The sequence below is a fragment of the Dermacentor variabilis genome, chromosome 4 (genome assembly GCF_050947875.1).
Source record: "Dermacentor variabilis isolate Ectoservices chromosome 4, ASM5094787v1, whole genome shotgun sequence".
Taxonomy (NCBI): domain Eukaryota; kingdom Metazoa; phylum Arthropoda; class Arachnida; order Ixodida; family Ixodidae; genus Dermacentor; species Dermacentor variabilis.
This window is the reverse complement of record NC_134571.1, coordinates 10,691,377-10,715,939: the sequence shown is the minus strand read 5'-3', so window position 1 is coordinate 10,715,939 and position 24,563 is coordinate 10,691,377. Positions and strand designations below refer to the sequence as shown.

The 24,563-nt window shown below is 48.8% G+C and overlaps 1 protein-coding gene across 3 annotated transcripts in view; it reads right to left on the bottom strand.

Moving 5' to 3' along the window:
• LOC142578660 (FRAS1-related extracellular matrix protein 2-like) overlaps window positions 1-24,563 on the bottom strand; it is a 300,678-nt gene that overhangs the window by 150,417 nt on the left and 125,698 nt on the right. For all 3 annotated transcript variants that reach the window (XM_075688109.1, XM_075688110.1, XM_075688111.1), the window contains exon 2: window positions 6,838-6,927. In XM_075688109.1, the coding sequence (XP_075544224.1) occupies window positions 6,838-6,927 (90 nt within the window). The remainder of the gene's footprint in view (window positions 1-6,837; window positions 6,928-24,563) is intronic.

The window sequence follows — 24,563 nt, the reverse complement described above, 5'->3', positions numbered from 1 at the left end:
GTGTGCTTAGATTTAGGTGCACGTTAAAGAACCGCAGGTGGTCAAAATTTCCGGAGTCCTCCACTACGGCGTGCCTCATAATCAGAAAGTGGTTTTGGCACGTAAAACCCCAAATATTATTATATTATACTTTGTTTCTCAATTTCACGGCACAGCGCGCACCGTCAGCACCACACTCTTCGATTTGACTTCGCGCAGGCAATGCAGGGCCCGTATACCGTAATGTTCGATTCAAGTTCCACTGCTTCTATCACGCGACGCGCCGTGGGGCAGATCGCAGGGATAGCGGCAGCGCGGCGGCGAGCGAGTCATGTCCGAGCCGATGACGAAGGGCGAAAAAAGAAGGAAAATTGATAAAGTCGGTTAGTAAAGGTGTCCCTAAGAACCAGTTCACGGTTTTGTCGTGCTAGCTACTTGAGAAGTGCTGGTAGTGCGTTCCTGTTGCGTGCATCGTGCGAGCTCCTGGTAGCAGACGACATAGCCCTGCGCTCTGCTAACTCCGTGGCCAACTCATTTACGCTTACGATACCGCCTGTGGGCTGAGAATGAAAAAGAATGACATTAATAAATTACTTCTGCATTGCGTAAACGCCCGACACCACAAGTTTATATTTCAAAACTTGGCGTATAATATTTAATTTATATTTTACATTCATTTAGCAAGCAGAAACATTCTGCAATTCCTCGATTAGCTCGTCATATAATGACGTACACTTCAGAGGTGGCACCCTCTCATCTATTGGTCGCGTACTCCCTTTCTTCCACCGCCGGCTTGGGAGTGGCACATCTAATGACGTAAGCGGCGAAGCGGACGGTTCGTATTCCGAACCGTTATAAGATTCGGCCCCTGGTCGCCTGTGCTATCCGCGCATTCTTCGTCCGCGCAAGCTCTCGCTTGCGTTCTAACTGCAGTTGCGTCATCCCGCCGATAGGTATCGGCTGCCGTTACTGGATGGATGGACTTGCGCCTACCTTATCTCCTCGATAGCGTCTCGCAAGCAAGCCGAGAAGTGTTCCTATCTAAAGAGTATATATCTTACACCGTGGACTGAAGTCACCGCACCGACTGGCAGTGGACCAGTGCCATCAGCGCCTTCGCAGAGCGAGGCGCAGTGCGGGAATGCTGGTATGATGGGCGGCATCGGAACCAGCTGTGGAAGACGACGATGGTGCGAGCAGTGGCACGAGCATGAGGGGCAGTATGGGAACGCTGGCGTGATCAGCGGCATCGGAGCCAGCTGTGGAATAAGGCGACGATGAAGGCGCGAGCAGTGGCACTAGCGCGAGGGGCAGTATGGGAACGCTGGCGCGATTAACGGCATCGGAGCCAGCTGTGGAAGAAGGCGACGACGAAGGCGCGAGCAGTGGCACTAGCGCGAGGGGCAGTATGGGAACGCTGGCGTGATTAGCGGCATCGGAGCCAGCTGTGGAATAAGGCGACGATGAAGGCGCGAGCAGTGGCACCACAGAACACCTACACAAACTTAGAGAAGGGAAACTGTACCTTCCACAGTGCTACGGAAATAAGCGTAGCGGTGGCGTCGTGAACTAAAGTATGTGACCACGGGTGGCGCTGTACAACAGGAAACGGAAACGGGGTTTTGCACAGTATGGTCGCTTTACCTACTGGGTTCTGGCTGATGCGCATCGATCGTGCTCCCGCCAGTTAGGTTGCTGTGTGGCAAACGTAGCGCCTACATACGTATGTAGGCGCTACGTTTGCCACACAGCAACCAAACTGGCGGGAGCACGATCAAGGCGCAGCAGAATATATGTAGCGCTGAGTCATATCGAGTTAAGGCACACTCTGAACTGACTTTTAAGGGCATCCCGAGCGGTTTTTCGTTTATTACGCCGCCGTTACCCCGAGTTGTGGCGCCGCGCTCCAGCTGTTGCATTTCGTGCAGGGCTACTGACAGAGTGCGGTTTCCAGGTGGCACGATGGCCTCGACTGGAATAAACGCACACACCAAAGATTGAGTAAGCTTGAAAATATTTTATTTGCATTTTACAAGTACAACAAAAAGCACACGTCTACGGATCCACACAAACGCGGTTACATAGTCAAGAACATAGTCAAGAAATGGCTCATTAATAAGGGTAGCACAGACGCACAAGAAAGAAGACCTAAGCTACAAAACGTACAGTCGGCTGCTAAACATAACTTCCCTGTCACCGCGTGTCACTTTTATACAGCATCTTTAGAGCACTACCAGGCCGGGTAATTTGGCGAAAAGAACGCAACAGCTTACGGCCGTCAGCTGCCTCTTCCTTACGGGTGTCATAATTATCCTAATCTCCGCATCAACGTCGTGCAAGTCCGCATACAGGTATCTTTATCTGAACCACATGTGCCAGCTTAATACATGTGTGGTGAAATTATGATAACCACTGCGTCTTATCAAACGTATTGGTTTTGCAAATGCGCATTACAGCTGACGGAACGACATACTGTAAGTGAAGCACAAGAGAACAAGGACAAAAGGAGGATGCAACACTTGAAGAAGTGAAGAATTAGTAGGCGTACAGCAAACAAGCGATGACGGAGAACACACAATGATGCATCGGGTGTTCTGTGACATCGGTTTGCGTACTTACGGTGTTATGGAGATCAACGGCATAAAAACGTACCTTCAAGCGTATTCCGTCAACCTCCGCCGCATTCATTATGATAATGAACGCCTAAACAAAATGAGGCACTATTTTTTGCCAAGAGTAGACCTCTTTACAGCAAGTCTGTGTAATGACTCGCAGACGAAACCAGCATGCTTTCGAAAATGTTTTACCGCCGTAGTATTCGAACGCCAACGGCCAGGAAACACATCGATACCAATAGGCTGTCGGCTGTCGGTGGTTAATCAAGTACAAAAACCTTGACGCTATGACTAAAAAGCAGCTTCAACAATCAAATTTTAAAAAAAATCAACTGCCTATTTGTCCGAGGTAAAAAAACATCCTTAGACACCTCGATTGTTCATGTCAATGGTTTGTGTAAATTAAAAAAATCAGCATGTTCAGCGCTCCTAGCAGAGAAAGCACCAATTAAAGTATTCGACCAAATTACAGTAGCTCCACTTGCGCGCTTACGCTGAAACGCGCCTCGATTGATTTTTCGCCCTCTGTGGCCATTTGTTGAACTTGAGAGTGTGCGGGGCCTGGTGGCACTAGCGCGAGGGGCAGTATGGGAACGCTGACGTGATTAGCGGCATCGGAGCCAGCTGTGGAAGAAGGCGACGATGAAGGCGCGAGCAGTGGCACTAGCGCGAGGGGCAGTATGGGAACGCTGGCGCGATTAACGGCATCGGAGCCAGCTGTGGAAGAAGGCGACGACGAAGGCGCGAGCAGTGGCACTAGCGCGAGGGGCAGTATGGGAACGCTGGCGTGATTAGCGGCATCGGAGCCAGCTGTGGAATAAGGCGACGATGAAGGCGCGAGCAGTGGCACTAGCGCGAGGGGCAGTATGGGAACGCTGACGTGATTAGCGGCATCGGAGCCAGCTGTGGAAGAAGGCGACGATGAAGGCGCGAGCAGTGGCACTAGCGCGAGGGGCAGTATGGGAACGCTGGCGTGATTAGCGGCATCGGAGCCAGCTGTGGAAGAAGGCGACGACGAAGGCGCGAGCAGTGGCGCTAGAGCGAGGGGCAGTATGGGAACGCTGGCGTGATTAGCGGCATCGGAGCCAGCTGTGGAATAAGGCGACGAGGAGGGCGCGAGTATTCACACGAGCGTGAGGGGAAGTATGGGAACGTTGGTACGATGAGCGACATCGGAGCAAGCTGTGGTACAAGACGAGGAAGGCGCGAGCAGTGGCACGAGCGTGCGGGGTGGTAAGCTATGTAGATAAGACGACGACGACGAACTCGCGATCAGTGGCACGAACGCGAGGGGTAGTACGGGAACGCTGGCAAGATGCATGAGCGGCTTCGGAGCCAGCTGTAGACGACGACGAAGACGCGAGAAGTGGCACGAGTGCGAAGGGCAGTATGGGAACGCTGGCATGATGAGCGGCAACGGAGCCACTGTGGAAGAAGTCAAAGACATAGGCACAAGCAGTGGCAGTGGCACTGTGGGGCGAGTGCGTTCGCGCGGTTACGCCTAGGGACGGCGACACTATGGTGTACTGGAATAGGGTAGTGTGTCGTCAGGAGGCGAAAACGTGGCGCTTTTTGCGATGACGGCCGCGAGTGCTGGAGCACGCCAGTCTAGTGCAGCGCCATCTGTCGCTGCAGCCTGGAGTGATTGCGGTAAGAGGAAAAACAATGGTGCAACACAGATACTCCGGGATTGGCAGTTATGGTGGTCGTGGTGGTCATGCATGTACTTACACATGTACGTACGGAGCTCGCTGATTGCTTGTTGTGGTTTTTCTGCCGCGTTTGCACATTCTTTATGTGCACGGGAAGCGCTGCATTTCTAAATATCTGTGTATGTGCGTGCACATTTGTTTGTTTGTTTTCTTCAGTGAAACATGGCAACCGCCTTTCTGGCTGGTGCAACATGAAAAGAATCCCATGCAACCCACCAGACACAGTGCAGGTGCTCCTTCCGGGCTTCTTATCGTCGTATGTTTCAAAATACTAAAAACATACGTGTGCTTACCAAACGGAACGAGTATACCAGTGTCTGTTTGTGTCTTCTGCAACCGAAACGCTGAGCCATTGGCTGAGCAGACGATGCAGACTGCATGATCTGTGGTCGGAAACGTGCAAGCATAGACGGCGTTATTGATGTATCTCAACAAATGTATCTCAAAAAGGCTGGCCAGCCTTTCTGAGGCACCTTATCCCTGTTTACAAACTTTATACCACAGTGTGCTATTCCATCTGTCAGCCCCTTTCTTGATTAAGAATTTAAGTTGTGTTTTGAGAGCGTTTTAGTTTATGAATGCAGAAAGTTTTGCACAATGTGTTTAAATTTCGCGCGCTATGTACGCCGGTCGATCGCAGCGCGCTACTGGTGGCGTCATCGCAGAAGCGTCCCCAGTTCTCCCATTGTTTTTCCGTACGGACGGCACACTACCCATTTCATACAACATAGCGACACTCAACCAAGGAACAGGCGCCTAAGAGCTGAGCTTTAAAAATGTTTGCTATGCAGAGAGCTTCTGGTACAAGTGACCTGGGGCCATTAGCAATCTGTGATTTTCGTGCAATAATAAACCCCATATATCCATCAGCCTTTGATATTCATTTGTCATCTAATTCCAGGTATACTGCGAGTTCCACGTGCCGATTAAATTGAATTGTGGGGTCTTACGTGCCAAAACCATGATTTCATTATGAGGCGCGCCGTAGTGGGGGACTCCGAATTAATTTTGACCTCCAGGGGGCCTTTAACGTGGCCCCAATGCACAGGACACGGCGTTTTTGCAGTTCTCCCCCATCAAAACACGTCCCCCCTTTGTGTTTCCTGTGGGACACGTTCCGGAATACGGGCATGTCTAGGTGGGACGCACAGGAGCTAGCTGTGAGCGTTATAGAGCGATCATACCAGTAAGTACCAGGTGCGTGTTATTAAGGCGAAAGCCTTAGATGGCTCATGGATCGATAATTAGGCCGTCACCAGAATGAGACCAAAATTCAATGGCACCAGAATTGGGGGTCGAACCCTCGACCTTTGGTGGAAGTGGAACCCAGGACTTTTGGTTGTAATTAAGACGAATTAAAGCACAGTTAGTTAAGATAGAGTTAGTTAATGCACTCGAACCCACGGATTTTGGTGGGAGTCGAGCCCACAACCTTTGGTGTTCATTAAGGTGAAATTAATTAAGGTGCAGGTAATTCATATATAGTTAATTAATGACTCCAACCCACGATATATCGTGTTAATTATGGCAATATTAATTAACATTTATGTACAGACAATTAAGGCGGAGTTAGGGCACTCGAACCCACAACTTTTGGTGGCAGTCGAATTCAGGACCTTTGGTTTTAACTAGGGCGATGTTCATTCAGGCACAGTTAAGTTAGTTATTAAGGCATTCGAGCCCACGACCTTGGGTGGCAGTCGAACGGTCGAACCCTCGACTTTTAAATTTTGCCGGTTTTTCCACCTCATGAGCTATATAATGCGTTGGCATAATTAGAACAAGTAAAGAGAAAGCAAGTAATAGGAAGTAACAACGCACTCGAATGAGAACAAGTAATTTAATTAATATCTCATGAGCATACAGGCTCTCGCCTTCATCCTCTTTAGCGTATGCTAAAGTGACTGTTAATTTTGACATCCTCGCGGAAATTGGAGTGCTGCGTGTGCTTCCTCGATCAAGAAGCGCGTCCGCAACGTTTGCCGCGGGGAATGTATAGCGCGCACAAAACACTGATGCCTCTATGGTGTGTGAGATGTTTCGCCATAAGAGCCGCAACAATGCCTAGGGACTTACGAAGTTTCTTGTTGCCAAACGCTTAAGCGTCGTTTTTTTTCTATTTTTTTGAGTGCCTGTGACAATGCTGAAAGCCGATGAATGTAGAGAAGACTTTGTGAACTTGCTAAAGTTGTGAACATTGAGCGAATTATTTGAAGGTGTGCACACCGCTTCCAAAAACTGCTAATGATGGCAGCCGTTGTGTCATTTTGTTCGGCCGACTTAAGCTTATTGCATGTCTTTATTTCGTAATGCCTCTTTAGCTGGTAACGATGCATTACTGCAACGGTGTCGAAGGTCATAAATATTGACTTTCATATCGTATTCACTTTTCTCCGTAACGGCTTTTTAACTTCATGACGACATCCGCACGAACAAACCCTCAAAGTGGGACACAACGGAAACTCATTGTTTTTGCGAACGTCCTTGATGCTGCTCGGTGGTCACTTTCAGGATTACATTCGGACACTCACCTTCGTCAACCACTTTGAACTGAAAGCTGTCCCGCGTTGCGTTAGACCTCCGGTGCAGCAGGTAAAATATGTCCGCGTTATCCAGGTCGGCTGCAAAAAAAAAATAAATAAATAAAAAAACAGAAGCATGAAAAATAGCTAAAATGTTCTTATTACGTAACACTAGAGCAATGACGTTCTAGGGACACAAAAGTGAAACACAAGATCACTTTCTTTTTAAATTATAGGGTTTTACGTGCCAAAACCACTTTTTGATTATGAGGCACGCCGTAGTGGAGAACTACGGAAATTCTGACCACCTGGGGTTCTTTAACGTGCACCTAAATCTAAGTACACGGGTGTCTTCGCATTTCGCCCCCATCGAAATGCGGCCGCCGTGGCCGGGATTCAATCCCGCGACCTCGTGCGCAGCAGTCCAACACTGTAGCCACTGAGAACCACGGCGGGTTAAATCAGTTTAGACTGAGTATAATTATTCTTTAAAATCTATATTTTGATTAATTTCGCGTTAGTAGTCTGGTTATAAGAGAAAAACTGAAGATGAAGGTTCAGTTTGCTTTTTGTTTCCTTCTTTCTTTTGCTGCACTTTATCTTCAAGGGTTGGTACATGATAGTGCCAAAAGTATTTTTTTTCTCTTCATATTCGGGTCTCAGTCAGATTTCTTGAAACTGGCCATGTGTAGCCTAGAGAACGACTATGAGACTCTTTTACCGATTTAAAAAGCAGCATAGGCCCGAGTGTAGAAGCCGTCAAAGCCCATGACATCACGGCGAGCTGGTGCGAGGACTTCAACGCGGCGTCGGTGGCTGCACACCTAAACGGCAGCGTGAGACGGAAAGAAGTTGCGATGATGGTTATATTCAAAGATTTACGCAAAAATTATGCGGTGTGCCACGTATAATAAATATAGCGTTTGTCGTGCGTAGTCGCAGGTCAGTTTGGCTAGCGCAGCATCGGAAGTTTAACAGATCACAGATGAATTCTGCTTAAGGAAAGCTGTCAGGGCTCCATTGGCTTTGAAACATCACGCCACATGCCAGTCCCTTAGGCACACAACAAATCAAAGTGACTCGCAGGTTATGTGTAGCCAACAACATTGTGGCGCAGCAGGATTTTTCTTTTGTCTTTCAGACTGTAGGCAACGTAGGCGTGCCGGAATGCACGTGTGACGTGTAATGAGAGTACTGGAGAACAAGTATACACGAACATATCGCTTTTCAGGACAGCTCTGGCGACAGAAGTGAGCAGTGGTTGCTGCTTCGTCTTCCAAAAGTATGCGTTGACGGTGACGTTCTTCGCCTGCTGAGGGAGTTATCACCGCGAAAAAAAAAAAAAAAAAAACGCGAGCTGAGATTCCTGCATCGTTAGGCTTCCCGCTGTGTCAACAGGAGTACAAGCGTCACACGAAGGCAAGCTGTGCCGTGTTGTGCATGTTTCGGAAAGCACGGAAACACGTGACGTGAAACAAGAAAGCGTCGTTGTTGCCCTCGCGCGGCGCCGTCAGAACGTGCTGAATGGGAACGGAAAGGGCGCTCGAGGGAAGAGGATGAGAGGCGGCGTTTGGGATCGATTCGAGACGTTGTGTCACAGCTGTCAGCGCGCACAATCTCGGCTTCGCGCCAGCCGTGTGATGCTCGTCACGGGGTAATCGCGAAGAAGCAAGGATTACCGAGCGCCAGCGGAGTCGCGCGACCTCCACCGCATCGCGTTTCCCCACGGGAGATGACGCGGCAGCCATTGCACACGCGCACGGAGAGCGCCGTCACGTCACCCTTATCTCTCGCTCAATCAACGTCGCCGAGGCGTCGCCAAGACGGAAGGCTACATGGAACGAATGGAGGACCCGGCTTCCGGCTCGTGTACGACGGAGCTCTGACATGGAGACAAAGTAATGGCGTTCGCGTTCAGTCGCATACGAGCGATGAAAGGGGGAAAAGCTAAATCGTCTGGTGGCAAAGGCTTTCGCCCAGGATTCATGTGAATGACCGATCTCACAGGCTAGGCGCTAGCTTCCTTTTGGACAAGCTGTACGTAGCATTAAGAGAAAAAAAAGTGTTTTCAGTTAGCTACGACAGAATGATCCGCGTTTACACGAATGAGACGCTAGCGTGTCGCGTTTTCTAACGCATCGCGGTAATTACTGCGTGACGGCGTTTTCAAGTAGTGCACTCCCCTTCGTCCGAAGCAAGCGAGATCGTGTTTCCGGCAATCTTGTGCTCCACCGGTCAGCGGAGGACAGCACGCGGCGGCAGTCGTCTTCCTTCCTCAATGCGATACCCCAGCGTTTACATTAATCGCGTAAGGCGACTTACAACGTCTCTAACTACCCTCTCCTGCTGTATCAATGCGATTCGCCTTACTAGCGTATTACCGCCGCTTACATGAATATGATGCGCTGAAAATGCGACGCGATTTGCCTCTGGTCGCATTCATGCAAACACCGCTATGGACAGGCGCAGTCAACCTTTCGAGGATTCGATCGCCTTGCGCACATAGTGAAAGCGTCATGTGTAGGAACTAATTGGTTCAGAATCCTGATTTCTTTCTTTTTCGGGTGATCAGGACCGACTCAACCACGTTGGGTGGGTTGAGCGAGTCAAACTGCCTCTGGTATCTAGGTTGGCCCAGCCCGCCCAAACACTCCCTAGCTTGGCCCGAAACTTAAGCCCTACTTTGTCGGGTTCATTAATGTAACCAGTGATCTCCACGCTAATTCAGAAGGAATAGTTTGGGTAATTCTACGCGAAAAGTTCTAGACACCAAAATTCACCATCATTGATTTTCTTGAAAAAAAATTGGGCTATGTAGCTATTGTGTGAATAAGGTTTTACCATGTATTTTCGCTGCAATAAATGTTTTCATCACGTGAACTTTCTTTGAAATTTCCGCAAAGAAGCAAAAGTTGGTTAGAGGTACATATTTTTTAATCAGGTCTGAAACTAGGTGCAATAGCAAGCTATATTTTAGAGCATTGTATTGGCCTCCTTCTTTAATATGACGTCATAATTGAATGCATCTTAGAATTTTCCGTGTTTAATTTGGCTCATTAAAAAAGCAATAAACGTTGCATTTCCGGAAATTTTTTCCATAATCTGCGTTATTTTTTCAGCTACCATAATTTTTCTTCCTTTTTGCCTGTTGCTATATGTATGCTAAAAATAATTTGCATTTTAATAATAAATATATTTTTTGAGAAAAATACCTGCAAAGCTGGCAAGAAATGAATTTTATGCGATATTCAAACCAAATTTAAGCTTTAAGGCCCTCCAGATAAAATTATGTAAGATAGCTCAACACACGCATCGACCACTTAGCTTGTGAGTCAGAAATTTTCGTATATATATAAATATATATATATATATATATATATATATATATATATATATATATATATATATATATATATATATATATTCAGACATACGCCACGCGCGTACTTCCTGGCGGCAATGCTAGATGGCGCAATGTGTTAGAGGGACGCGTGAAAGAGCAGCTTGGCTGTTAACATGGTTCATACATGAGGCTTTCCGACGGTGGCCGTATGGTGTGCCGCTACATTGTTGCAGTGCTGATGACATAAAAGGTGACATTTATAGAGAGATGGGTTTTGCCAGAATTTTTTCTTCGAGGAGTTATAGATGGTTCCTTCTGTAGCATTCGACTACACAAAGGTTTATGGCAGATTGTACGCACGTACTATTAAGCACAGTTGCGCCGTTAGTCTGCTTTTATATTCGAAGTTTTTCTCTGTAACTTATGCAGCGAAAAATACGTTTCGGTTGAGGCAGATGACTTGGTTTGCACGCAAAGCATGTGTGGCCGAGTTAACTAGAGGAGTGCGCTTCTCTGCCGGTTGTTGATTAGTGTCTTTGTATTTCTGACTTAGCGCATCATGAGGGTCAAAGTTCGGGGCCCGCGACGCATAAATCGTTGCGTTCTCAACAGTGCAAATACGGCACAGCATCCGCTTGTTGTACTCGGCCTCCTAAATTCTCTATGATCTTTACCTATAGTAACTTATATTCATCCTGCCACTGCACAGGATATTCTGCTGAGATTAATTTCCTCGCTTTTCCTTAGCACTGTTCTCTTATCGACAGTGCAAAAGACACTCCCGCAAGGGTTCAGCAGCGTGTGAGCGTGCACTGAAACACAAGCAAACCACGCCCCGAAGCCCGGTGATTCAATTTCTCTCTCGGTTGGCCGTTCTTTCTGTTTTGCCTTCTTCTGCGCGGCCTTGCTACTCGCACCCACACCCACCTTGTGCGTGGACAGCCTCCTCGCCCTCCGTGCTGGCGAACCACACATGGCGACGCGCCACGCCCGCTTCGTTACGAGCCGGGAAGCGTGAAATCCGCCGAATTAAGCGCGGCGCCGTCGGAGAACAGCCGCGAGCCCTCACTAGAGTGGTGCGCCGAGTTGGCCGCCGCGCGAGGGGGTGGATTGTGTCGGGTGCCACCTTCGTCCGAGATGGATGCAAGACGACGGCCGTCGCCGGTACAGCACGTGCCACGCCGAGAAATATGGCTTCCGCTCGAGTCTGCACAGCGCCGCAGAAGGTTTCGGCGGAACCCGCGGGCCTCAAATTTCCACTCTGTCTCTGCTTCGGTTCAGTTCTCTCCCGCTGTTATCAGCATTCTACACTGGTCAGAGTGGCGTAGAGAAAGCAGTGGTTCTCCGCTGCCTTCTCCAGCGTGCGGAGGAGGTTCCTCTAACGAAGTCTACTCAATCCCGATAGGTCAAAGCGGGCAGTAGCTGAGGTCATTAGGAAGCCCCTCTCTTTCGCCTCGCACTCCCACTTGCGGAACCTGTCAGTTTTCCTAACGGTGTGGATATGAAAAACTTGGCGGCGTTGCTGCACTAACCACCTAGCGCGTCATGCGGGACGCCACAGACTGCACCATTTCTAGCTGGGATAGAGATATAGAGAAGGCAAAGGCAGGAAGGGTAACCAGGTTGCACATGGTCGGTTTGCTATCCTACACTGGGAAAGAAGGAAGCGGGAAGAAAAAGAAAGAAAGAAGGAAAGAAATAATAGGGTATGTGTGCGCACACGCAACAGCATTCACCGAGCAATCAAAAGCGGTCGCAGAGCTCTTCAAAATGTACAGCAGTGCTCTTATGGCCAGCTGCGTGGATGGCGGTCGAGGCCTGTGTCCCTGTACTTTTTCTTCTATGAAAGCTCTGTCGTGCAGTCGGCATAAAGAAGCACGCATTGTTTATTTCCTTGTTAAAATAAGAGCGGTAAATGGGGATATGTTCTATAAGCTCGCTGCAATCATAAACACTGCTCGAGGCACTGTGCATCGTTGCCGGTACGGGAAAAGTAGGCGTTCTTGAAAGCGACGCCCACAAGAGAGAAAGTAATGGGAGGAAAGGGGCAGGGAAGTCAACCAGACCCGCGCTTGGTTTGCGACCCTACACTGGGGGTGTGGGAAAGAGGGAATAGAAAGAGGAAGAAAGCCAGCACTGAGTGTGCTGCGACCAAAGTCGTCTCATAATTCGTGATGTGCGTTGAAGCCATCTGGGATGACCCAAGGGCCAGTGGTCGTTGTGCGAATAGCAGGCTGCGGGTGAGCCGTGGGGCTTACTCGAGGCTTGCAACCTTTGAATTAAGAACATCCAGCACTTGCCCTGCTCTTCGTGCTGACGCAGTATTTAAGGCCTCATTCACACAACTGTCAAACGTTCCGTCGCGTCACCGTCGTGGCAGAGGCTTTCGTCAGGGGAGAGGGTTTCCGAATCGTTCTTTCCTCAAAAACGGGTCGCCGGTGACGTAGAGCAGTGCAATACGTTTCCATCGCCAGCATGGTGACGGAACCCCGCCCCTGAAAAATGGATCAATCATATATTTAGAAGCCATCGCTACATACAGCCACTTTATAATGTTGAAAGTGGCAACAGCAGCGGCTGCTGTTTTGTTTACATTTGAGTTCCACGTGTGGCACATCGAATACCTAGCTGTGCGTTTTTGTGGTTCTGAAATGTGCGACATTGACAACGCCGAAGGACGCTTCAACTCTGAATTTATTGAGTTAGTCAGGCCTCATATGATCCTGTATAACAGAGCAGTATGCTCCTGTCGACGTCACCACCGCCATCGCCTATTCGTACATTGCTCCGTCGCGCCTGCTGTACGTGCTTTTTTTTTGACGTGACGGTGACACGACGGCAAGTTAGACGGCTGTTTGAATGATAGGGTATGCGAAGGGTATTCGTGAGGTACCAAAGCGTCACAACCACTTGCCGGTCTTCTTCAGGTGATTTGTTCGGAATCGGCTCTGTCGACTCTACCGCGGTGCGCTGTATCCTTTGATGTGACTGTGGCTTCGGCTGTGGTATCATCCGTGGCTTCGGTTTCAGCTTCAGCTGTGGCATCGGCTTTAGCTGTCGCGGCTACTGTAGCTTTGGTAGCTTGTTGTCAGAGTTGTGAGACCTTGTTGTCAGACCTTGTTGGCCGCCAGGCTTGAGGGGCAGAGGAGAAGGAGGAGTCGGATGTGGCGCACTCTTGCCAGAAGCATCGGCGTTCTTCGAAGCCCAACAGCCCCGGGAACGTCGCTTTCTAACGGCCGCAACAGCTTTCCAACTAGACCAACGCTGTGAGGATTGGGGTCGGGCATAAAATAGATGGTAGCTCTCATCCACGCAAAGGACGTTGTTGAAGGGACTTGTTCTCATCGAGAACGAGGAATATGGGATTTATTTACAATATTTACATGAAGGGCGGAGAACGTTACTTACTGTTCATCAGTCTAGCATGACTGAAGGAGAATGCACTTAGCAGCCGCAAAACGGCTGCTTAAAAACACTATGTCCTCCCTAGATCCCTAGGTGAGGGAAAACGTCCAAAGTCTTAGTTGTCGACCCGCCTTTGAGGGGAAGGGTTCACACACTCACTTCCGCACTTTGGTTTCACTGAGCACACCGAGGTGAGAGGGTTCTTTAGACAGGGGTCTTGACCCGAGCAGGCGCCTCTTGATCCCAGAGATGACCCCGCAGTAGTGGCCGCCGCGTCTGTTCATTGACTGTGACGACTTCTGGGGCCCGTGAGATCGCACCGCAAAACATACCCTTCCAGAAGTTCCCCCGCTCCAAGCAAACCGTGAAGGCGACAACGAATTGACTAACAGTACACGGTCCGCCAAACGTGGCTAGACATGCCGGCGCCGTGGGGCTGTGGAAGAGACACATTGTTGTCCTTACAAAGCGAGTCATCGCAGCGGCTGGAAAGGGTTCGGAGGTCGCTTCTCCGAAGATTGCCAGCCCCCGCAGGCCGTTCGTAACAACGCTCTCACCGTCTGCTTCAAGGCCGCTGTTTCCTTCTTCATTTTGGTGCAGTCCTTTGAGGTAGCATCAAAACCGTGGCTGCACAGGAATTTGCAGCGCGGGGTTCTGCGAAGCGCGAGCAAACTCTCGTGTTCTCGCACACGGCGCTCAAGTGTCCCAGACTCATGCAATTGTGGCATTGGAGTGGCCTTGGGATAAATGGTCGCATGGGGTGTCCTAAGTGGCCCACCTTGACGCGTGAGGGAAGAGATTTGCCCTTGAATATTGCCTTCACACAGCTGGATGTGCCGGGGCGAGACACATGGGTTATAGCGACGCCATCAACAGCTGGCTTCACTACAAGCGGAAAGTCATCGCTCGAAATGGAGACGTCCACCTCGTAGATGAGAGCATTTGTGAAGTCACTGTCCGGAGGGATACACGAGTAGACCTCCATGCCGCCAAGTTCTGTAAGTTCACTCAATGTGCTCAGCGCAGTCTCATGTACAACGTCAATAGCCAAGATTTCTTTTTCGTGCGTTGACTCTGACGTCCGTGACTTGATTTCGTGACACCGCTTCAAGAAGCACCGAGACAGACTATCTGTTGAGTCTCCTCAGGTTGTCGCTAGTGAGTTCTGGTACACATAGAATCGTATTGACTGCGGTATTCCGAGTTGGTCCTACAGTCGACGTGCTTGAAGACAGGTAGGCCCTGGTGTTTATACGTTTATCCTTGTGGTTGCTGACAAGCTGAAAGTCGTCATCGGGCAAGTCCTCACTGCTGAGCGAGCAGACACTGGTATCGTCACCGCCGGTGTCGCTCCGGAGGCCGGTCCGCTTCCTGTAGACGCAGCCGCCGCTGAAGTCGCCATCCTCAGCAGAGGCGCGTGGACGTCAACTGGCACCCGAGCCACAGCACACGGCGGCTTTCCCGAGATGCACAGGGAAATCAGGTGAAAGTAGCTGTAGTAGGTGTAGATGTCGAAGTAGATGAAGATCATTGCGATGTACTGGCACGTAAGAGAAGTAGCGTTCTTGGATAGGATAGGATAGGATAGGATAGGATAGGATAGGATAGGATAGGATAGGATAGGATAGGAAAGGATAGGATAGGATATCCATCTTCGGTGGCGCGTACCCACTGCGGGAGATTGGCCAAGATTTGGATGGTTTTAGGACGATATTGGTATTACAAAAAATTGTTAGAAGTGTCTGGTAAAAATGGATAAAATAATTTTTGAAGAACTTAAAAGAATCTGTCTTGAATCAACTATGAGTTCCTCCACGGCTGAGCTGACATCGCTGTGGTAGTTTCCAAGAGAGGAGGCTCTTAGAGAAAGGATATTAAATGTGGAAAAATTTAAATCAGCCTGCCTGAACATTGGTTCTAAAATGTTTTTGCTCAAAGAAGAAAAGCGATGGCAGAATAAGAAAGAAATGATTAATGGTCTCATCTTCTGCACAGATTGGGCACAGAAGGGAGAGTGCCAGACCAGCCCTGTGACGATAAATGTTTAATATTGGTGTTCGACAGCGTAACCAGGTGAAAATTACTTCAGTTTTTCTGGTGTGAAAGGAATTTTTGTGTCAAGGGAATAGGAGGTGTCGATATAATTTGCTATCACTGGGTTTAAAAGTCTTGAGCTGTTGTATATCTCCTGAATATAGCTTTAGTTGGGTAAGCTACGTAGGAAGTAATGCTAGTACAGGGCCATTGAGGGCTGCTCTCGCGAGACTGTCAGCCTTTTCGTTCATGTATAAGCCCTTATGACCAGGCACCCAGAGTAATCTTTTTAAATTTATGTGGGCAGGCACTAGAAAATGAAGTGTATGTAAATGGTTGGTAAACTTGTTGTGAGCGATGTACATAAAGATAAAGAATCCGTTATTATGAGTACCGTCGATATTGAAGAATTTAGTTTACGTAAGGCTAATACTACAGCTAGACATTCTGCCAGAAATGCGGATAAGTAGTCCAGAATACAGATTGAGGATGAACAGTCTAGAGCAGGAGTGAAAATGCAATTCCAGATATTTTCTCCACACTGTGAGGCGTCTGTGGTAATGACCGTATTTATGTCCAAACTCAATAAATGACCTTGTAGTAGTCTAATATATAATGAGAGGAAAGTTTTGCATTGTTTGGGTAGATGTCATCACCAGGGACGTAGCCAGGAGGGGGGGCTTATGGGACTTCAGCCCCCCCCCCCCGAAATTTGTTTGTGCTGTCATGCACCGCCGACCAAAACAACCCGGGCTGGAAATCATTCTGGATTTTGTCTAGAATGGGGGGTCACTCTCACGCTCGAAGACATTTCAGCGCGAACATTGCGAACTCGGATCGGATCGGATCGGAGTCACATAATGCAAGAAGCCCCATCCAAGCACAATGCTTCAAGGGCGTTTTGATGGCGAGTGGGCTCGTCACGGCATATCGCGGAGGCCGCGGAATCTACGGAGCGCATAGATTTTAATTCCGAAACTTTAGGGGTATAAACTTCTCATAAACTTTTCATGTGAAAGGTGCAGTGAAATTTCCAAAGTCGTGCTTTAGATTTTCAATTCCGGAACTTTGTGGGTTTAATGTTGTTATAAACATTTGACGCATAAACATAAACGCAGCGGTGGCGTAGAGGTAGAACACCCGCCTCGCGTGCAAGAGGTCCGTGGTTCGAATCCCGGTGCCGGCACTTTTCCACCGGATTAAAAGAAATATCCGCGTGTTGATAAAATTGCACAAACAGGCCTGGAGTGTGGCCTGATCCCGGTGACCAGAACCGGTAACGCACTCCCTCACCAGAGCAGGATTGGCCACCCTGGTGCAGTACTTGGCCACAACCTCCTATATGAACACAACAATCAAACCCCGGCCCTCAGTCCCCAGCAGCTGCGAAGCAACTGACCACGGCGGCGGTCAGACCTACGACGCAGTAGAGGGTGCTAAGAATCACTGGCTCCGGACAGGCCGCCATTGGAATATGAACCTGGCAACGTTTAACGCTAGAACGTTATCTAGTGAGGCGAGTCTAGCAGTGCTATTGGAGGAATTAGAGGGTAGTAAATGGGATATAATAGGGCTCAGTGAAGTTAGGAGGCCAAAAGAAGCATATACAGTGCTAAAAAGCGGGCACGTCCTGTGCTACCGGGGCTTAGCGGAGAGAAGAGAACTAGGAGTCGGATTCCTGATTAATAAGAATATAGCTGGTAACATACAGGAATTCTATAGCATTAACGAGAGGGTGGCAGGTCTTGTTGTGAAACTTAATAAGAGGTACAAAATGAAGATTGTACAGGTCTACGCCCCAACATCCAGTCATGATGACCAGGAAGTCGAAAGCTTCTATGAAGACGTGGAATCGGCGATGGGTAGAGTGAAAACTAAATACACTATACTAATGGGCGACTTTAATGCCAAGGTAGGCAAGAAGCAGTCTGGAGACAAGGCAGTGGGGGAATATGGTATAGGCACTAGGAATAGCAGGGGAGAGTTATTAGTAGAGTTTTCGGAACAGAATAATATGAGGATAATGAATACCTTCTTCCGCAAGCAGGATAGCCGAAAGTGGACGTGGAGGAGCCCGAACGGCAAGACTAGAAATGAAATAGACCTCATACTCTGCGCTAACCCTGGCATCATACAAGATGTGGACGTGCTCGGCAAGGTGCGCTGCAGTGACCACAGAATGGTAAGAACTCGAATTAGCCTAGACCTGAAGAGGGAACGGAAGAAACTGGTACATAAGAAGCCGATTAATGAGTTAGCGGTAAGAGGGAAAATAGAGGAATTCCAGATCAAGCTACTGAACAGGTATTCGGCTTTAACTCAGGAAGAGGACCTTAGTGTTGAAGCAATGAACGACAATCTTGTGGGCATCATTAAGGAGTGTGCAATGGAAGTCGGTGGTAACTCCGTTAGGCAGGATACCAGCAAACTATCGCAGAAGACGAAAGATCTGATCAAGAAACGCCAATGTATGAAAGCATCTAACCCTACAGCTAGAATAGAACTGGCAGAACTTTCGAAGTTAATCAACAAGCGTAAGACAGCTGACATAAGGAAGTATAATATGGATAGAATTGAACGTGCTCTCAGGAACGGAGGAAGCCTAAAAACAGTGAAGAAGAAACTAGGAATCGGCAAGAATCAGATGTATGCGTTAAGAGACAAAGCCGGCAATATCATTACTAATATGGATGAGATAGTTCAAGTGGCTGAGGAGTTCTATAGAGATTTATACAGTGCCAGTGGCACCCACGACGATAATGGAAGAGAAAGTAGTCTATAGAAATTCTAAATCCCAAAGCTAACGCCGGAAGAAGTAAAGAAAGCCTTGGGAGATATGCAAAGGGGGAAGGCAGCTGGGGAGGATCAGGTAACAGCACATTTGTTGAAGGATGGTGGGCAGATTGTTCTAGAGAAACTGGCCACCCTGTATACGCAATGCCTCATGATCTCGAGCGTACCGGAATCTTGGAAGAACGCTAACATAATCCTAATCCACAAGAAAGGGGACGCCAAAGACTTGAAAAATTATAGACCGATCAGCTTACTGTCCGTTGCCTACAAACTATTTACTAAGGTAATCGCAAATAGAATCAGGAACACCTTAGACTTCTGTCAACCAAAGGAACAGGCAGTCCGTAAAGGCTACTCAACAATAGATCATATTCACACTATCAATCAGGTGATAGAGAAATGTGCGTAATATAACCAACCTTTATATATAGCTTTCATTGATTACGAGAAAGCGTTTGATTCTGTCGAAACCTCAGCAGTCATGGAGGCATTACGGAATCAGGGTGTAGACGAGCCGTATGTAAAAATACTGAAAGATATCTATAGCGGCTCCACAGCCACCGTAGTCCTCCATAAAGCAAGCAACAAAATCCCAATAAAGAAAGGCGTCAGGCAGGGAGATACGATATCTCCAATGCTATCCACAGCGTGTTTACAGGAGGTATTCAGAGACCTGAATTGGGAAGAATTGGGGATAAAAGTTAATGGAGAATACCTTATTAACTTGCGATTCGCTGATGATATTGCCTTGCTTAGTAACTCAGGGGACCAATTGCAATGCATGCTCACTGACCTGGAGAGGCAAAGCAGAAGAGTGGGTTTAAAAATTAATCTGCAGAAAACTAAAGTAATGCTTAACAGTCTCGGAAGAGAACAGCAATTTACAATAGGTAGCGAGGCACTGGAAGTGGTAAGGGAATACATCTACTTAGGGCAGGTAGTGACGGCGGATCCGGATCATGAGATGGAAATAATTAGAAGAATAAGAATGGGCTGGGGTGCGTTTGGCAGGCATTCTCAGATCATGAACAGCAGGTTGCCATTATCCTTCAAGAGAAAAGTATATAATAGGTGTGTCTTAGCAGTACTCACCTACGGGGCAGAAATCTGGAGGCTTACGAAAAGGGTTCTACTCAAATTGAGGACGACTCAACGAGCTATGGAAAGAAGAATGATAGGTGTAACGTTAAGGGGTAAGAAAAGAGCAGATTGGGTGAGGGAACAAACGCGAGTTAATGGCATCTTAGTTGAAATCAAGAAAAAGAAATGGGCATGGGCAGGACATGTAATGAGGAGGGAAGATAACCGATGGTCATAAAGGGTTACGGACTGGATCCCAAGGGAAGGGAAGCGTAGCAGGGGGCGGCAGAAAGTTAGGTGGGCGGATGAGATTAAGAAGTTTCCAGGCACGGCATGGCCACGATTAGTACATGACCGGGGTTGTTGGAGAAGTATGGGCTCAGTTTTGTGTGCGCAAGGAAGAAAATGGCGGGGTGGATGCGCGCCGGCTTCCGTCGCGCGCGATACAGCAGGAGGAGTAGAGGGAATGGTGGCGAGCTTTAAGATTCTGTGATCTGTGAATCTGTGATTGCGCAACATGTTGATGTGCCTTGTTTGACGCATTATATATAGTGGCTTTTTCTTAGAAAGGCAGATTTATTGGATACTTATACGTATATTTAAATATCTTGTTGCAGGGTTTTGTGTATACGTGTAGTGAACTTTGTTTTCAGTGACACTTTTTGCCCTTTATCAAGCTGTATCTTCGAATTTCTAACACACGAGGGCGAGTCAAATGAAAGTGAGGAAACCCATCCCACCCAATAATGGTTCGGTTCATTATCTGCGAGGCACGCGCGTAGCCCACAGGCACTTCTCATGTACAAAAGTGACAAGCAGGTGTGAGAATAAATGTTCTTTAATTCTCTTATACACTGTGTTGAACATGGTTGTGTGACGTAATGGACGCTCCAAAAGTTGAACAGCGTGGTGTCGTGAGTTTTCTGACAGCTGAAGGCGTTTCCGAAAAAGAAATTAGTTGCCGTATGACTGCTGCACGTGTACATTGAACATTGCATTTCATTGACTACTTTCATTGGCCAATACTTTTGGTGTGGAACATTAAGCGATACAGCAAATTTGCGTCGAATCGAGGTAGGCCAGGTGGTAGTCGAAGGTGCTACGAAGGCTCACGGGAGTGCAATCGCTGATTGGCACATTCCGGTGGATTCCAATATTTCCAATGTTGCGGTGACTCCAAGCCACTGAAAGTTGATTCTGTGCCCGTTTTCAAAATCGCAGTAGTGTGTGTGCGTGTCTGTGTGTGCGAGAAAGATCCAGAGAGAGAGAAAGAGAAAAGAGTCTAAATAATACCGCTTGATCCAGAAAGTGGTCGACGAACAAGTCTTTGCATCAATGCTCGCACATCTCCTCTTGAAGCGAAAGTTAGCACTCTCCAATTAGTTGTCGATGAAACTGAGTTGGACTGTTTAGTGTCTGTAGCAAATAGAAATGAAAGTGCGAGAATTCAGGCTCGCAATAAAGTGTATCATTAGAATCATCATCATCATAATTATCATCATCATGCTCGCCTTGACACCGGTACTTGAAGACCGTGCCTGGTGGGACGCCCTATATACACTTTAAGAAAAATCCCGGGGAAAACGGGAGTAACGGGGCCGTTCGTCCTCAAAAGGGCGCTTTCGTCCCTCAAAGGATTAACTGCGTGAATGTGCGTGCCGTGTGCAAATTTCGGAGAGTGCGTGTTTAGTTCCTGGTCGGAAAGAGAGCAACGGGAGGACGAACGGCAACAGTTACTCCCCATGCGCTCCGCTGTTTTCGTCCGTGTCATGGAGCGATGCGGCGAAAACGGTATTGTCTATAAATCGTGAATGGTTCGAAGTTCGTGCGCTGTCTATTGAACTGCATAAAAAGCAGCACCTTGCCTCTTCGTGAGAAAATTGCGTGAAACATGAAAGCTGGAATGTGAAGAGCCATGCCCTTCGTGCGCACACCATAAGTGAGCGATACACATTAAACGCGCAAGTCATTGATAGACGGCTAGATTTTCTTGGTCAGTAGTACCCAAGTTCCTTCCGTTCCTAGGAGGTTGCGAACTGAAGCGATCTGTATAGCTCAAACGGGACACGCTAAGCGACAGAGGAATTGGCCTTCTCTGTCGTCTTCGGTGCCCCGTTTGAGCTCGCTACACGTATACATGGCGTAGAGCGCCAGTTTAACTCGCCCTAAGAATACTCGGGCTGATTTATATCTGCAGTCGCTTATGGTTGCAAGTACACTTAACGTTAGACTCTCACCGCGTAGCTTGCACAAAGTGCGGAGTCGCTTTTATATTGCCGCACTTGCGTTCCCATGCTTAACCATGTCTAAATATCCTGTCCTGTCAACCCAGCGGCGTAGTGAAGTGGTTAGGGTGCCTGACTTGTGAGCGAGAGGACGCGAGTTCGAATCCTGCTCTGGGGCGTTTCATTAACTTTTTTAGGGAATAAATGCCTAATTTCATTAATTCTACCTTTCCGGAGCATCGGAACGAATTAGCGTTACTCCCTTGAGGAACATCGGACAAGGGTAGCTGTTAGTCCTCGAAGGAGTAAGCGCTGTTACGTTTCGCCTACGACGCGCGGTAAAGCCGGCGCGGATGCAACGGACGCCGGGGCTTCGTTCAAAGTGGCAGACATTTTGGCCCGTTCGGCGCCGCCGCTACGCCTCCCTGCCAAGCGCGTCCAGGCATGTTCCAATGCCACGTGTCTTCATGTGCGTGTGTGTGTGTAGGTGCATGTTGGTGCCCACGCTTGTCGAAGCGCGGCAGCCGGGGAGAGGAGCTCCCCCAACTGTGAAGCGAGGGGTCTGACCGGCGCCGGCACGACGTATGCGCCACCTTCTCTTCCCATTGTGCCCGAGCGGCACAGTCACGTGCTCGTCTATAGAGGGGTTCCTTCTTGCCCTCAACTGCGAGAGTATAAAAGCAGCTACCCCCGGACGCCAAGGAGAGGCTCCGATTTCTTCTGTTGATTAACGTGCACTCCCGTCTCTCTACTTCGGTCGACCTGACCGCCAACTCTTTGCGATGTTAGAATAAACAAGTTGTTTTGTTGTTACCAGTCGACTCATGCTTTGCCGGGACCTTCGGATGCTTCCAGTTGTGCATCAGGCCGCCAGGCCAACGCTACCCTTGGGGCTAGCGACCCAGGTGCAACAACGGGCGTCAGCGCCGAGTTCCCAACAACTCGTGCCAGCGGTGCGATTACAACAACTGTCTGCCAGCGGTGAGATCGCGACAACGGAGGCCAGCAGCGAAGATATGCAGTTGACTGTATGCTGAGAAGCTCAACGACCTATCCGTGAGCAGTGCAACGAGCCCTGTGTGATGACTGGTTGCCTGCAGCGGAACGACTGCGCTGAATTCTTGGCTGCGAGGTTTGGTGAGTGCGGGACTTTCTTCTTCTCAGCTTTGCCAGGCTTTTGTTAGTGTCAGAAACAGAGCTGGTAATTGTGGTTGTCGTTGCTGCCGGGTTAGTTTGCGGCAAGACAATAGTGGCAGTAGAGAAAGCAGCATTCAGAGCAGCCATGGATTTGAAGTCGTTGCGCAAACCGAAATTGCTGGAGCTTGCAAGAGAGTTGGGTCTGGATGTCTCAGACAAACTCAGAAAACCTGAACTGCTAAGGGCTATTCTTGAGTTAGAAGCTGAGGATGACGAGCTGTCGGAATGCCTTGAGACCATTGAGGAGAGGGAGACTGCAAAAAGACAGGAGCGCGAACTTAAAGAACAGAAAGAGAAAGATGAGCGTGAACGAAAAGAACAGAAAGAAAAAGAAGAGCGTGAACGTAAAGAACAGAAAGAGCGAGAGCAACAAGAGCGCGACCGTCAACACGCTTTGGAAATGAAGCGTCTTGAGGTAGAGATGGAACGCGCTCGTAATGGAAGTCAGGCACACGGTGCAGGAGAACGAGTATTGTTCAAAATGACTGACCTGATGCGGCCGTTTAAGCTTGGAGAGGACATTGGTTTGTTCCTGGTTAACTTTGAGCGAACGTGCGAGAAGCAGGGGTTCTCTCGGGAAACGTGGCCACAGCGCTTGCTCACTTTGTTACCCGGCGAGGCGGCCGACGTAGTCGCTCGCTTGGATAGAGAGGAGGCAGAGGATTTCGACAAAGTGAAATCAAGTCTGCTAAAAAAGTACAGGCTGTCAGCGGAGGCGTTCCGTCGGAAGTTTCTGGAAAATGAGAAAGGCTGAAGTGAGTCATAAACAGAGTTTGCGTACAGGCTTATGTCAAACATGCAGGAGTGGCTCAAAGAAGAGAAAGCGTTTGGTGACCACGAGAAAGTTCTGCAGTGTTTCGGGCTAGAACAGTTTTATAGTCGGTTACCTGAAAACGTGCGGTACTGGGTCTTGGATAGGCCAGACGTTTGTACGGTGGCTAAAGCCGCCGAGCTAGCCGAGGAGTTTGTGACGCGTCGGGCTCGCGGAGCTAAGGACGGTCAAAAGGGTGAATTTGGCTCCAAGTTTGAGAGGCCAAAGTTCACACCCATGAGAGCAAAGGGGAACACACGTAGTGCGGATGCGAGTGAAAGCAGTGCGACCGAACCTAAGGAGACGGCGGCAGCCGAAGTCGAACGCAGAAAGCGGTTGGAGACGAGGCAAGCGCGCATGTGTTATACGTGCCAGAAGCCGGGTCACTTTTCGGCGCAGTGTCCGGAAACAAAACCAAAAGTTGTGTTTTTGTCAATATGCAGCACTGACGAGAACATGAAGCTTCTCGAGCCTTACATGCGAGACCTCCTCGTGAACGGGAAAGAGTGCGGAGTACTTCACGATTCCGCGGCTACGATGGATGTAGTTCACCCCTCCTACGTAGAACCCGATATGTTCACGGGCGAGTGCGCATGGATCAAGCAAGCCGTGGAAGCTCATAGCGTGTGTCTGCCCGTAGCAAAAGTGCTTATTGAAGGACCTTTCGGAGCACTTGAGACGGAGGCCGCAGTGTCATCTATGCTGCCCCCCCAGTACCCGTACCTATTTTCGAACAGGTCCGATCACCTCCTGCGCGAGAAGGGGCTTTTGTTTGGTGAGGCTAGTGTTCAGGCCTTAACCAGATCGAAGGTTCGGGAGCTCGCTGCAAAGGCGGTAGTTGCCGGGC